This window comes from Solanum stenotomum, chromosome 1 (genome assembly GCF_019186545.1).
Source record: "Solanum stenotomum isolate F172 chromosome 1, ASM1918654v1, whole genome shotgun sequence".
NCBI lineage: Eukaryota > Viridiplantae > Streptophyta > Magnoliopsida > Solanales > Solanaceae > Solanum > Solanum stenotomum.
The window spans coordinates 20,939,217-20,954,041 of record NC_064282.1 but is presented as its reverse complement, the minus strand read 5'-3'; the positions used below and the strand labels follow the sequence as shown (position 1 = coordinate 20,954,041).

At 29.8% G+C, this 14,825-nt stretch overlaps 1 protein-coding gene across 1 annotated transcript; it reads right to left on the bottom strand.

Moving 5' to 3' along the window:
* Positions 1 to 5,101: 5,101 nt before the first annotated feature.
* LOC125873972 (uncharacterized) lies at positions 5,102 to 10,028 on the bottom strand. The gene is made up of 3 exons (XM_049554786.1): positions 9,429 to 10,028; positions 8,640 to 9,285; positions 5,102 to 6,317 (listed from the first exon to the last, which is right to left on the bottom strand). Exons 1-3 carry the CDS (start codon positions 9,821 to 9,823, stop codon positions 5,301 to 5,303), a joined length of 2,058 nt encoding a protein of 685 aa, XP_049410743.1. The 5' UTR covers positions 9,824 to 10,028; the 3' UTR covers positions 5,102 to 5,300.
* Between the last annotated feature and the right edge of the window lie 4,797 nt (positions 10,029 to 14,825).

Genomic DNA, 14,825 nt, shown 5'->3' with positions numbered 1-14,825 from the left:
TAGACAAATCACTTGATATCTTTAATTACACCAATAAAAAAATCATGATGCATGCAAAAGTGCCATAAAAATTTCAAAATAGAAAATAATTTTCCGTTTCAATTTATTTATCTTATTTTGATTTAACATGACATTTAGAAAAGTAAAATGACTTTAAAATTTGTGATCGTAAATTAAGGGCCCGTTTGGCCATGCGATATGGTATCATGATATGGAATCATGAGATGAAATTGAAGGTTTGTTTGGACATGCGATATTGAATTTTTGTGTTATATATTTTCTCATAAACATAAAAATCCCATAAGTTGTAAAACTATTAAAATAGCCCCAATTGTTTATTCAATCTTATCAAATAAACAAAAAATTATAAAATCGCATAATAAATTATTACAAAATTATTTGTTCTCCATTTAAGTAATTGTTTCATCTAACTTTAATTTAATAAACAAAATTGAACATAAATTGTACTTGATATGCTCATATCTCTCAACTACTCTTACAAATAACCTATAAAGTAGAAAAATACATACATTAGTGAGTAAATATTAACTTAGAAGTTAAATACACTAAGATAAAAATTAACAAACATCACTGACTTCTAACTATTTACAAGAAAAATCAATAGTTAAATATTATAGAATAACGAAATTTTAAAAAGTTAACACAAGTTTGAGTCAAAAACACTTCTAATAAAATTTAATCAAAAAAATTATAACTAGTCCACTTGACTAAATATTAATAACTAATTGATCAAATTTTTCCCAAGTCCTCAATCCATTGGACTTGATATTTTTTAGTCATGTGAACGAACATTTTGCGAATACTAAGATTAAGAAAGTGCGGCACCGCTAATGAAAATTGTCTTTTATCAATATTATGCTTAGTCATAAGATTAAGATGTTTTTTTTTTATTATGAAAAATCAAAAAAGTATTACTCCCTTCGTTCTTATTTATATTCATCATATGAATTTCTACTTTATCATTTATATTCACCAAATTTAAAGTAATAATAAATTTTATATTGGTGAGAATAATAAATTTTAAAAAGTAATGATGTGATTATAAATTTTATTTACATATGAAACAAATGGTTAGTAGATATAAATGTGGGTTGTTTTAACAAAATATAAACTCATGGATCATTATTGTATTAAAATATCTCAAATCATGATATGGAATCACCATATAATTCCATATCATGGTTTTTGAAGAATATGATATCACCTCTCATGATATGGAATCATGAGATGGAATCAGCATAAATCGCATGTCCAAACGCTGATTCCATCTCACGACACCATATCGTGATATGGTATCACATGGCCAAACGCCTACTAAAGATAATCAAATATACAAAATAGCATGTATGTGAACAATTGAAATTAAAGAGCTAATAAAAAGTATATTATTTTCAAATGGACTAAATGAAATAATAAGAGTAATAAATTAAAACAGATGAGATAGCAATTATTAATAGCTGGCTAATTATTAATTCTTCAGACGCTTGTTTGCAAAGGATATATAGTGCTATAAAACAAATATTAATTATTCACTCAACTAATTCTGTCGGTTGGCTAGACTATAAATCTTAATTTTGGAAAGGGATAATATAAATGGTTTGTTAAATTAAAAAAAAAAGATCTATCAATTTGTAAACGATTTCATAAAGTAATTTTCATTGCTCTAGCAATAGTTTAGTAGATAAGTATTTAATTTGTAATGATTTAAGTTTTTGTTAAGGATTTGGGTCCTAGACGTTAACCCAAAAAAAATCATTTTGCTAACTACATTAGTTTATACTTTATAGGGATAAAGGTCTGAAAAATATTTCAACTTTGGTCGGATTTGTTGTTGCGATACTAAATTTTCATAAAGACCTATTACCTCCCTAGACTATTTAATACCGTATTTTAAACATATATATTTGCCCACATGGACATAAAAAATTATGTAAAATTATAATTAGTAATGTATCCACGTGGGTACATATATACCTTTAAAATACACTATTAAATAGTTCAGGGGGTAAAAAATACGGTATTAAATAGTCTAGGGAGGTAATAGGTCCTTATGAAAGTTTAGTATCGCAACAACAAATCCGACCAAAGTTGAGATATTTTTCAGACCCTTATCCCTACTTTATACTCATCTAGAGGTTTTTGGAGTATTCCAGAAACCCAGTATACTTGATATATTTTTAAACAAAAATTAAAATTTGTGATGTGCCATAAAACCTATTATACTTGATATATTTTTAACAAAAAAAATAAAAAAATTGTGATGTGCCATAAAACCTAGTATACTTGATATATTTTTAACAAAAAAATGAAAAATTGTGATATGCCATAATATCTTGTTTGGTTATATCTTATTTGGTTAAGAGACGATTCCTAAAAGATGGAAAACATTATAGCATTTAAACTGAATTTATTCTTTTTATAACCAGATACTAATTTAATTTCAAATAAGTTTCTAGGAAGTCAAATATAATTCTAAGGTTCCAAGAAAAAAGATCCTCCACTGGTACTTCCTCGGTCCCTACTTGTCCAATTTTTTTTTTTTTACTTATTCTTTTTTACTTGTCCATTTTAACAGATTAAGAAAGGATAATTTTTTTTACATATTATACCCACAATTAATTACTTTGAAAATGTAAAACTTCTTAAAAATATGAAATTTTTAATTCATAACCTTATAATTAATAGGAATAAAATGATAAACACACTATATCAATCATTATTTTTTTAATAAATGTGTTAATTCAAAAATATACAAATAATTAGGAACGAAGAGAATATTAGCTATGTCACTTTCCAACAATATCTACACAAGCTTTTTGCTACTATTGAGAAATCATTATTATATATAAGTTAAAAGTTCAATACTATTATCATAAGACTATACATCATTTGATTCTTTTCTTTTTCTCCTAAAACTGAATATTCTATTGTGAAACTTCAAGTGAGAATAAGATCATAGTAGAAAATGTCTACTCTTTTATAAGAGAAATAACAAGTATATATATTGAAATAAAAATAAGAGAACACACATAACACATTATATCCTTAAATAACAAAAGAAATACAAGCGGGCCTACTTCCACTTTTTTTCATCTGTTGATGCGNCCCCCCCCCCCCCCCCCCCCTACTGAAAGTTGTGGAAATGAATATATTGAGATGGAAAAAATTAAATCAGAAATGAAGATATTCAGAATAAGAGGTATATATGAGTGGCTTTAACAGAGGACAAGTTATTAAAAGTGAAAATAAAATTATTTAAGCATGTAAAGAGGAAATGCACAGATATTTCAGTGTATAGCTATGAGAAGTTGGCTCTGGTGAAGGTAAGTCAAAAAAATATTCTGAAGAGATGATTAGAAAGAACATAATACTACTTTAGCTTATTGAGATCATGACCTTAAATAGGAGGTTATGTTAAAGTCTATGTACACACTACTCTCCCAAGATCAACTTGTAGAACTACACTGAATATATTGTTGTTACTCCGTCTATTCTAATTTATATGACTGACTTTTTTTTTCTAGTTGGTCTCAAAAAGAATTAAACATGTCTATATTTAGAACCCGTTTGGATTGACCTAAATGACTTTTTTTAAGTCAAAAAAATAAAAAGTAGGGGATCTACTTTTGATTTTTGACTTACTTTAAGTCATTTCTAACCTGCAAAACATTTTCTAACTTATTTTAAGTTATTTTTTATATTTGTCAAACACTTGCAGAGGTCAAAAATTGACTTAAAAATAGGTTTGACCAACTTTTAATCAAATCCAAACACTCTCTTAGTAACTATTAATTTTAAAATGACAATTTTACCCTTAGGAATAGTCTGAGAGAGTGTATTAGCAAAAACAATGTATGCATTAGCTATGTGTATTAGTAATACTATTACCTTATCTGATACACTTTTTCGAATATTAGTTATACATTCTATTGCGTATTAAGGTATATATTATTGATACCATAAACTTCTAGATATTAATAATACAAAAATTTGTAACACTTACATTAAATTAACTAATGACAAAACTACCCTTAAAACCTTTTCAAAACATTTTTCACTATTTTCCTGCCGTAAACTGATACTAATTTCAAAACGTATGTCAAGCTCCTTCATCAAATCTAAAACGGTGCCAGCAATATATGCACAAATTGGTAAAGCTTTGCCAACTTTCCTGAATATGGACGATAAGTTTGGTTGGAAAAAAAATTCTTTGCCAACATTTCTTAAAAATACTCTGAAGCAATATTAATAATTATTTAATTTATTTTTTGGGGTAAAAAGAAGAGCCAATGACCTTTTCAAAAAGAACTATGTCGTGATGTTTTAACAAAGAACTTTATTGCAAAGGAAGTATACAAAGAAAAAAAAGATGAAGGGTACTTTATGAATAAATATATTTTAATGAAAATTATACAAGATTTGTTATATATTAAATCAAACAATAATTAATGTAAGCATTATTAATATAGTATATTTAGCATTACTCTTATACATTTTATCAAACTATGAGTAATTTCTTAAATAATCACTCATATTTAGAAATTTACACTATAATATCACTTTTGTTTCTTGTAGCGAAATAATTTATACTCACACAAACATATATGACTTATTTTAAACTATAAATTTCAAAAGTTTTTTTTCTTAAAATTTCGTGTTAAATTAAACTACCTCGCATAAATTAACTATTGACTTTACACACTTCTTAAGAAACTACTAATAGAAGGATAATTTTACTATACCTAATTTGAATATAATAAATACAATGCCTTGAAAAATGTAATAGAAAAATAACTATAATAAATGATAAAGGTAACTTAGGATCTAAGTGTGAAATTATCCACCAAAAATAATATAGTGAACAATTATTGTTAGACGGAAGAAGTATAATTTTACTTTGTTTTTTGAGCTGGAAAAAAACAACTACAGGTATGTAATAAGTGAACAGCTCCATACAACATGTTAAATTAAATCCTTTTTCTCTTTTCTTTCTTCCTTCTCTTTCTCCTACAACTTTAAATTACTGTTTGGTTAAAAACAATAACCAATGGCATGGGACAGATAGCATAAAACTAATTGTTTGAGAAAAAGAAAATTCACTGTAACAAGGAAAAGGTACAAACACCAATAAGAAGCAAAAGATGTGAACTAATTCTAACATGTAATATTCCCAAAATAAAAACCTGACACTAAAAATACAAGATGTGAAATATACACTGCAAAATAAGACTAAGCTCCTCCTAATTAACATCACTACTTAAACTTGATTCATCATAATTTTACCTCCTTGACCGTTTCTTTGGCCGTTTCGTAGAATCATCTTTTTCACTATTTTCCCTTCCACGTTTTTCCTGCACAACTACTTCTCTACCACCTCCACCTCTCTTTGGTGGTCGACCTACGCTCCTTTTCGATGGACTACCTTCATCCTTGCTAGCACCACCACCGCCACTTCGCCTCACTGGAGCTTCTCTCCGTTCATCAATTTTTTTCTTTTGCTGATCTCTTTTGTTACCTTTAACAACAACATCATCCTCTGGAGGATTATTCTTCAACGCTTCCACCAACGGTCCTTTAGTAGGAGAATTCTTCTTTATCCTCTTCAAGAAGTCCGCTGCAGCTCCTCGTTTTTTACTTTCTTCTTTCTTCTTCTCCGGTTTCGCCTCTTCCTTTTTGTCCCCGCTGCTATTGCTTTGCTTAGCATTCGTGTTTTGGTTGCTGTTGGATTGTGAAGCATTATTATTATTATTATTATTCGAACGGCCTTTGCTGCTCCTCCTCATACTTCTTACCCCAGTCACTGGCTTTTCTTTCACCCCAAGCTTGATTGAACTCTCTTCTTCATTTGAAGAAGATTTTATCGCAGGTGGCTTTGGGTTCAGAGGAGGTTTACTATCAGCTGGTTTTTCTGGCTTGTTATTACCAGAAGAAGCTGCTGCTTTTGCTGAAATGGAGCTCCTCTTGCGACAGACTACTATAGGTACGGTAGACTTGTGTTTTGCAAGCAAAGAATCGGATCTCTCCAATTCGGGCTTGGGTTGGATCTTTAATGGTGATAGATCCTTCAACTGGGTTCTAGTCTTTTTCAATTCTTCCATTACAATGCCACGGAGTTCGTTCGCTGCAGTTGACTCTGAGGATGACTTAGCGAAGTAGACGATGGCATTGTTGAAGATGAGTAGGAGGTCCAAGTAGAATTTGGATGGGCAAGAGCAATAGGATCCGTCATCAATCCGGGCTTGAACCGTTTCAAGATCCATATGTTGTCGGATCATACTCTTGTACTTGTCCGTTTTCTGCTTGAAAAAGTCAAAACAATCAGCTTACAACTTTAATTTATTTTTTTAATTAAAAAAAAAAAAAGCAGAATTGGAATTAATGAAAGATGATAAGCGTAGGTGTGGCATAAATTCCATTCGTTGGAGAGGAAGAGAAGGGAAATACCAACTATTTAAAGTAGTTTTTTTTCTATATATACCTCCCAAAGCTACGCCGAAGGAAGTGGGGTAGGGTTGACCTAAATAACGCGCTCGTTAGTAAGTTAAGTAGCATTTCATCTCTTGGAAAAAAATAGGATAAGAACAAAACAATGTCTTTCACCCTCCTAATTCACGCCGCATGGTTTTCCCAACACAAATCATAATAAAAATGTCTAAAATATCCTCCATCTTAGCAAGCACATGGAGGCCTCTTCAAAAATCATTATTACTTTTCAATATTCACTTGACACATTTTTAAAAAAATAAAAATAAGATAGAATTTTACTATACCACTATTTAAATACAAAAACTTCAATACTTAGGGAAGGACATTCAAAAATAACTAAAGATTAAATTGAAAATTCTCTTGAATTTTTAAAGTGGTGGACATTAATTATGGACATAGAGAATACTATCAACTTCTAGCTTAATTCCAAAGAACTTTTTGAAATCTAAGGATAACATTATTAATTGACTTGTTTCACGATATTTTGTTTACTAGAAGTCACACTGGTTTCAGTAATGTGTGGGTAAATTCCATTTTTTCATGAACATGTAAAACTATTAAACTTGAACTATGTGATCTCAGTATTGCAATTAAACATAATATTTTTAAGACATCAAAGTTATACCATACAAAATAAATAGATCTGACAAGAAAAACATTCAAACTTATGGTACATCAGGGTGTGAAAATCAATTCCGGACCACATCTCACGTAAATTAACCGTGGTTAGAATAGGAAATAGGTAATTTATAGTATATCCATTATGCTTAGAACTATTTTCATAAAAGAAAAAAAAATGGGCATGTCAAAACGTTAAACCACAAATAAAGAAGCAAGAACAAATAATGAAAAGAATAGAGATTTGGTTTTATAATTTACTACAGTATTATTATTTTGACTATTCAAAATATAAGTTGGTAGGATATCATTTCCAAGGGAACAAAAGTATAAGAGTATGTATTGGGCTTCTGAATATCATTTTAAAGGCCCCTTATAATATTCGTGGGCTGACCCACGGTATTCACCTGATCCATAAAAGTGATTTTTTTCTTATTTTTTAAAGTGATCTTAAGATTAAGTTCTAGTGGCTCCAACGCACTGCGGCAAAGATGCATACTAGGCATCCTCGTTAGTGGGTCCCATTTTCCGTCCAAATTCATCAATTTCTGTTCGGGAGTTTTGGTTGGGACCTATTATCACCCTATCCTAAATTACTTCAACACTTCTCAATTTACTCTTAATTTTTATTTTTTTTAAAAAAAACATACTGTTACAACAATTATAATATAGTAATTTATTCGTGTCAAGTCAATTGATATCACATAAATTGAAATAAGTTAATTAGTAAATATTAAATTGAGAAATTTTGTTTAGTACTCACACAAGTGATGAGCGAGGCTTATTTTTGTTTCACAAATTAATAGATCCAAATTTATATTTTGAGTCCACAAACTTTGAATTCACCAATTTTTGGAAAAAAAAAAAAAGTCTCGCATTAATGTGATCATGTGAGACATAAAATTAAAAAAATTCCAAATTGGTAAAACTTATAAATCTACCAAATGACAAGTATTATTTAGGTAGCCCATTTAAAAACAAAATAATATTTCCTCTTTTGCATGGGAGCAGTTAGATCAATTAGAAAACTCCTATTTTCTTTCATTTTAGTAGGAATAATCAACATTTTTTCCCCGACTGTCACATGTATAGAATTCATATGAGAAACGAGTCCAATTATTGATTTATTTATTTTTTTACTTGTAACGAAATATAAATCTAAACATGAAAGTAGTAAATAATAATTTTATGAAAAGAATAAATTTTAGGCAACAAACTCATGTACACGTCATATATTGAAGCCACTAACCCGTTTTGTTTTGGTCCACTTTTCTCTTTTACGTACAAAAAATACTATATACTGTATATATTTTTTCATTTTTCATTTTTCATCAATTTTTGCATGTAATTTTTTAAAACAAACGAATCTCACCCGTTGATATTTGTTGGTAAATATTTACCCATTTTGTTAATCGAGTTTTGTAATTTTTTTTAAGTGGTCCAAACGACCAAAAATTGATCAGCAAATAGTTGTAGGCCAACCAATTTGAAAATGCGATGTAGAGAAGCATTACCTGGCTGTCTAGCCGGCGCTTGAATACAGAGCCGCGCTTATGCGACCTGATAATATCTAAAAACTCAATTAACGGCTCTGATTTCGCCGCACCCTCCCCTTTAATTCCAACGGCTGGAGAACCCATCTCTGCCGCATCTCCGCCGCTTCTACCACCATCGCCACCGCGCTGCCGTTTTCTCTTCGTTAAAGTCGCCGTGCTTTGCACGTCACTGTTTTCCTTAGTCTCTTCCTTAGACCCGCTCACTGTATCACGTAAATCGCCTGAGTCGCGACGGGCTTTCTTTTCCTCCTGTCTATCTGAACTGCTATCGTTATACGAGTCCTCTTCACTGACCGGTTTAACCTCCTGAACCGGTTTGTCTTCACCGATCTCGACCGGTTCCGGTTCATTTTTAACACCGGTTTCTCTGTTCTCCGTCGAATTAGACTCGTTAAACGACCGGTTTTCGCGGTTTGACTCCTCACTCGACACGGGCTTTCCGGTGGAATCCTCCGGCTTAACATCAGCACCGCTGTTTTTGTCGTTTTGCGATCTCTCTTCCTTCACATCCTCCAGATCTGGTTTCTGGCCATCGTCTAAACTCTGCTCCTTCAAACTCTGTTCTCTCTCTTCCTCCATCTTTTTCACTTTCAACTCCAACGACCTGTTCATATCACATCACAGATCAAAATCTCTCAGATCCAATTACTGAATTTTTTTCCACGTAAAAAAAAATTCACATACAACCGAAAAAATCAAAATTTTAAAAAAAATCAAAAAAAAAAAAGGGAAACAGAGAGATTTTACTGGATCGAAAGATTGTAGCGTTGAACCTCTTGTTGAAGCTCAGCAACCCGTAGTTGTCTCAACTCCTCAATCCAAGGAATCGTTACATCTCCATTTCCATCTACATCCTGTTCTATGATTTTTTCATCATAACTATTGTTATAGCTATTCATGAAGCGGCGGCGGAGGTCCCTGTATTTCTCCTTACAAATTTGAGCGGTCAATAAAGCAGGTAACGATACACGGTTTTGGAGTTCCATGGCTACAGATTCCCAGTCCTTTAGCCCATGCCTTTTCACAGCAAACGCTAACAAAAGTTCTTCCCATGTACTCCATATCGTCTTCTTCGTCGTCGTTGTAGCTGCTGCTGAGTCTTTTTCCATTCTATTTTCCTTTACACATAGACGCACACACATATATATAACATAACATATGAAAAAATGGGAGTTATAAATTATAATACAGGTAATCAAGCCTAGGGTTTGATTAGGTATTTTATGCTCTCTTTTTTTGTTAGGTTTTTAGTTTTCGTCTTCTTCGTGTAGATTAATTTAGATACCCGTCTTTAATTTTATCTTTTTAGTGTGTCTTTGAGTTTTTTGTGTTGTTGGGTTTTTGAATGGGTAGACGAATTGAGGCATTTGGGCATTTATAGGTGTAGTAAGCCATGGGCCTGATCTGAAGCAAGCGATTTGATCTAATCAATTGACGATTTTGCCCTTTCATTTTAGATGAATTCCTTATTTGACCCTTCCTTCAAATTGTATCCGAAGCGGGTAGCACGTGCGAGTTGCGGAATTGGTTTTACTACTTTCGCGCTTTATTTATCCTTCAGATAAATTTTAATAGTCATAAAATAATTCTTAAATCTTTTATTGACAAGGAACAATAATTTATTTTGTCCTATTTTTCTTTTCAATTTATTGTTTCTTTCGTTATTTAACAATTCTTTAATTATAATTTTTCATATGCATGTAACATGTTTAAGATTTAACATTTTTTTACTTTACCTCTAGATAGGAAGGAGTGGAGGTCGCGTATTAAGGTTGAAGGTTAGCAGGGCTAGCGTGTTGTCCTTTCTTGCGAGGGTATGGGTTGCTAGCGTGGGTAGTGGTCTTAGCCTTGCACTTGCAGTTCTTGTCTGTGATACCTATAGCCTTATGTTGTTTACGGCGTTTCACTTCTCTCATTGTTCTATTGAGGCTACCGTCTCCTCTGTTGATTATTTACTATCTTTCTTATTGGATGGTATGTTTTATATACTGTTTTCCTCGCCTTTAACTTGGATTTGATGTACTTGAGCTGAGGATCTTTCGGAAACAGCCTCTCTACCTCCACGAGGTAGTGGCAAGGTCTGCGTACACTACCCTCCCCAGACCCCACCTAGTGGGATTTCACTGGGTATGTTGTCGTTGTTGTACTCCCTCTATTTCATATTAATTGAATTTGTGAGATAATGCACACTTATTAAGAAAAATATTTAAGGACATAATTTAAATCATAGTTTATGTTATTGTCCTTTATGAAATTATAAATGTAACTTTGTATTAGTGCAATTTATCTCTTATAAATACTTTGTTCCATATTAACTGAATTTGTGAGGCATTACACACTTATTAAGAAAAATATTCAAGGACATAATTTAAATCTTTTTCACTATTTTCCTTTGTGAAATAATATATATATATATATATATATATATATAACTTTTCATATAGTGCAATTTGTCTTCTAAAAAATATCAAACATCATTAAAGGAAAGGGCGAGTATGGAAAAAAAACAATCATTCATCTTGAACTTTAAACTTTGAACAATTCAATTATTTTGAACAATGAAAAAAGAAAACCAAAAATTCAGTTAATATTGAATAAACGGAGTATCAAACTTCTATAAAAGAAAGAGCAAATATGGAGAAAAAAAAATTAAACACTCCTCTTGAACTTTGAATAATTATTTTAAATTTGTATCAAATCAAAATAGAATAAATAAATTAATCTTTGTGCTTTAATTGGACTACATCCCCAATTTTAAAGACCATACTCATCACTTCTAACCTTGGACTGCTGTATTTATGTTGGAATCTATTTCAAGAAAATTGGCAAAAAGTGTTTTTGGATATAATATGGGTGAATTCGTCATAATAAAATTATATAAACTTCCAACGAAAATTCTTATATTAATCGATGGACAATATAATATAAATATAAAATAAAATAATTATGTTCTGTCTCTTTCGGTATATAAAGGAGAACTAAGCTCCAACATCAACGCTAAAAGCATGAGTTAGGTATATTATCAAAACGAGTAGCTAACATAATTATTAAAATAATTTTCAATTACGAGTTATCAATAAAAATTATATTGAGAGCGTAGATAATTTACAAATTAACGATAAATAAATTTTTCAAAATATTGACCCATTCAATAATAAAATATTTATCAATTACTCCTTAGGATTATATGACTACACTAGCCTTTTCTCATCAGAAAATATGAAGAACTATTGAAAGATCTATTATTATTATTATTGTATGTGTACGGCAAATTCACTATAAGAAAATTGTAATATGTACGGCAGATTTGCTATAAGAAAATTATTTGTACGGCAAATTCGCTTAGTAATAAAAATTAAGAAATTGCACAAAATGGAGGAACAAGTTTCGAACACACAGCTTCAGGATGCAAAGAGATCTCACAACCATCATAACACAAAGATTTACTAATTGTAGTCAATTAACTTATATTTATACATTAATTTTATGTATTTTTAATAAAATTATCGGACGAATCATTCTTACATGACATGCTTCAACTATTATACATATGCGTTTAGTGATGTTTATATAATCTTTGAAGTATTTTCATGTGTGTATCATATGACGAATTCATCATAGAATAATTATATTATGATTTTTTCAGATAAATAAATTCATAACGAAAATATATATAGAGAGAGATATTGAAGAAGAAAAAAAGCTTTAGAAGTAACGCCAAAGGCATATATAAGGTATTGTCAAATAGAGCAATTAAAATAAATTATTACGATAATTTACAATTAAAAAAAATATTTATTTCAACATTATCTGCAACCATATATTATTTTTCTTTAGCAATAAGAATACATTTCTCATTGTGGTAGAAAAATTATTCAAGATTAGCAATAAGAATACATGTCTCATTTTGGTAGAAAAATTATGCGATCATAAATCCTAAGACACAAAACTCTTTTCGACTGTAATAATCTAGATTAAATCTTCTTTTTTTTATCAATACTCAGAGAGCGGAAAAGCTTTTATGCTCTGATACCATGTAGAAATCTCACGTCTAGGATTAGAGAAATCAATGATTGTATTGATCCATCTAGATTAAATCTTGTTTTTCACTTTTTGGTGTTTTCTTTCTCATTTTTATATGATAAATAAAAACTTAAAATTGACATAAAATTAGAGAGGCGAGTAAGTTTCGAACACGCAGCCTCATGGACCCATAGTAGTATCTACAATCATAACCACACAAAGTAAGTTTGTCAATTAAAGTCAATTGATTCGTATTTATACATTAGTATATTAATTCTTTGTATTTTTAATAAAATTGTTGGATGAATCGATAAGATGCAATTATTGTGCATTTGCCTTTTAAGGGGTCCCATTATCTTCAAATCTCAATTTGCCTATGATCGAGTAAGAATGTAAAAATATATATTTTAAAGGAAAAAACTTTTAAAATAACGTCAAATGTATGCACAACATAACATTAAAGCGATTAACTAACATATTTATCACCTTGATTTTCAATTTTAAAAAATTTCACATTAACTACAATTATATTACTTACGTAAACCTCATCTCTCTTCCAATAAAAATAAGAGTACATTGATTCCTTATGGTACACTAGCACAAACTACGAGATTATAGTTATAATTTTCATAGTTACTTTCGATTCCACAATAAATTACTTTTGAAGTATTGACATTCATTGAATTATATTTTAGAATGTTAATTTATGAGGTTATGTGACTACATTGCCCTTTTTACTCATCAAAAAAGGTATAGATATATTGAAAAACATTTTTAGTCCATTTTTAGTATCATTTGGGTTGAATTTGCCATAAGAAAATTGTATAAACTTTCAAGATATGAGAGTTTCTAAGAAAAGAAAGAAGTTATTACCTTAATTAAGTGAGAATATAAAATAATAAATAGAAAAATAATAATGTTTAATGTATAAAACTTCAAAGTAGCGTTGAAGATATGCATAGCATATTGTCAAAATGAGTAGTAGGACAATTATTAGATTCTAATGTAGCTCGAGAAAAGTATTAAAAACACCTCTAAATTTGACGTAAATTATTAGTTTCGTCCTCAAACCATTGACAGCCTTAAAAACACCATCTACTTGACTAACTAATTACTTAGATACACCCCCAATACACTCTCGATATGTCACGTGACATAACTAGTGGTCTCAAACTCTTGTAGGAGCATGGGGTTCTTAATAAAAATCGAGAGAAGTGTTGAAAACACCCTTAAACTTAGCGAGAATTTAGGGGTGTATTTTACTAATGTTGCAAGATCAGAGGTGTATTTAGCTTCAATTAGTCAAATTAAGGGGTGTTTTTAAGATTGCCAATAATTCAGAATGAAACTTATAACTTACGCCAGATATAGGGGCATTTACGACTCTTCTTTCATATAAGTATCATTTAACTAAAAGTGTTATTCAGCAGTAGCTACAATCACAATACGCAACTTTCGTTTCTCTCAAAATTAGTAATTATAGGAAACTAGCCCCTTGTAATTGTGCACAAATCATAAGATTATAGTTACAATCTAATAGTTATTCTATATAATAAGTTATTTTCTTTATATACCCTTTAAAAATCTATCAATAGTTCAATACTATTAATTTTCGAGAATGTACCTGCACATGTATATTTTGTATAAATTATTAAGAAAAATAATATAAAAGGAAAATCTAAATTTTATATATATATTCTAAACATATTTGTTTGTTTCCTTGTAAAATCAAATATCTAGAAACAATGTTTAAGATTTAAAATTATAATTTCTTAAAAGATTTTATACTATTTTATTTGATTTATTACTTGATTCAACTGAATAAAGATATTTAGAGTAATATTGATATTATCAATCAAGTTATTTAGATATTAACTATATATTTGTTAGTTGATAATCGAGTTTCTATGATTTACGATTATGGTAGAATCAATTGAAGAAAAAAATAAATTGAGTAATGAACAAAAACAAGAGACGAACAAGATCAAAGTCGAAGTTATATTTACAAATATATCTATATTCAATGTAAAATATTTTGATATGATATTCAAAAAAATACATAAAAATATAATAAAAAATTAAAAATTACGTGATAAAATATTAGTCTTTCAGATTTAAAGA

Coding starts and splice junctions, on each gene's coding strand:
- LOC125873972 (XM_049554786.1), bottom strand. CDS start 9,823: ATGTGTGTGCGTCTATGTGTAAAGGAAAATAGAATGGAAAAAGACTCA. Junction 9,286..9,428: donor CGCTACAATCTTTCGATCCA/GTAAAATCTCTC, acceptor TGATATGAACAG/GTCGTTGGAGTTGAAAGTGA. Junction 6,318..8,639: donor AGCGCCGGCTAGACAGCCAG/GTAATGCTTCTC, acceptor TTTTTCAAGCAG/AAAACGGACAAGTACAAGAG.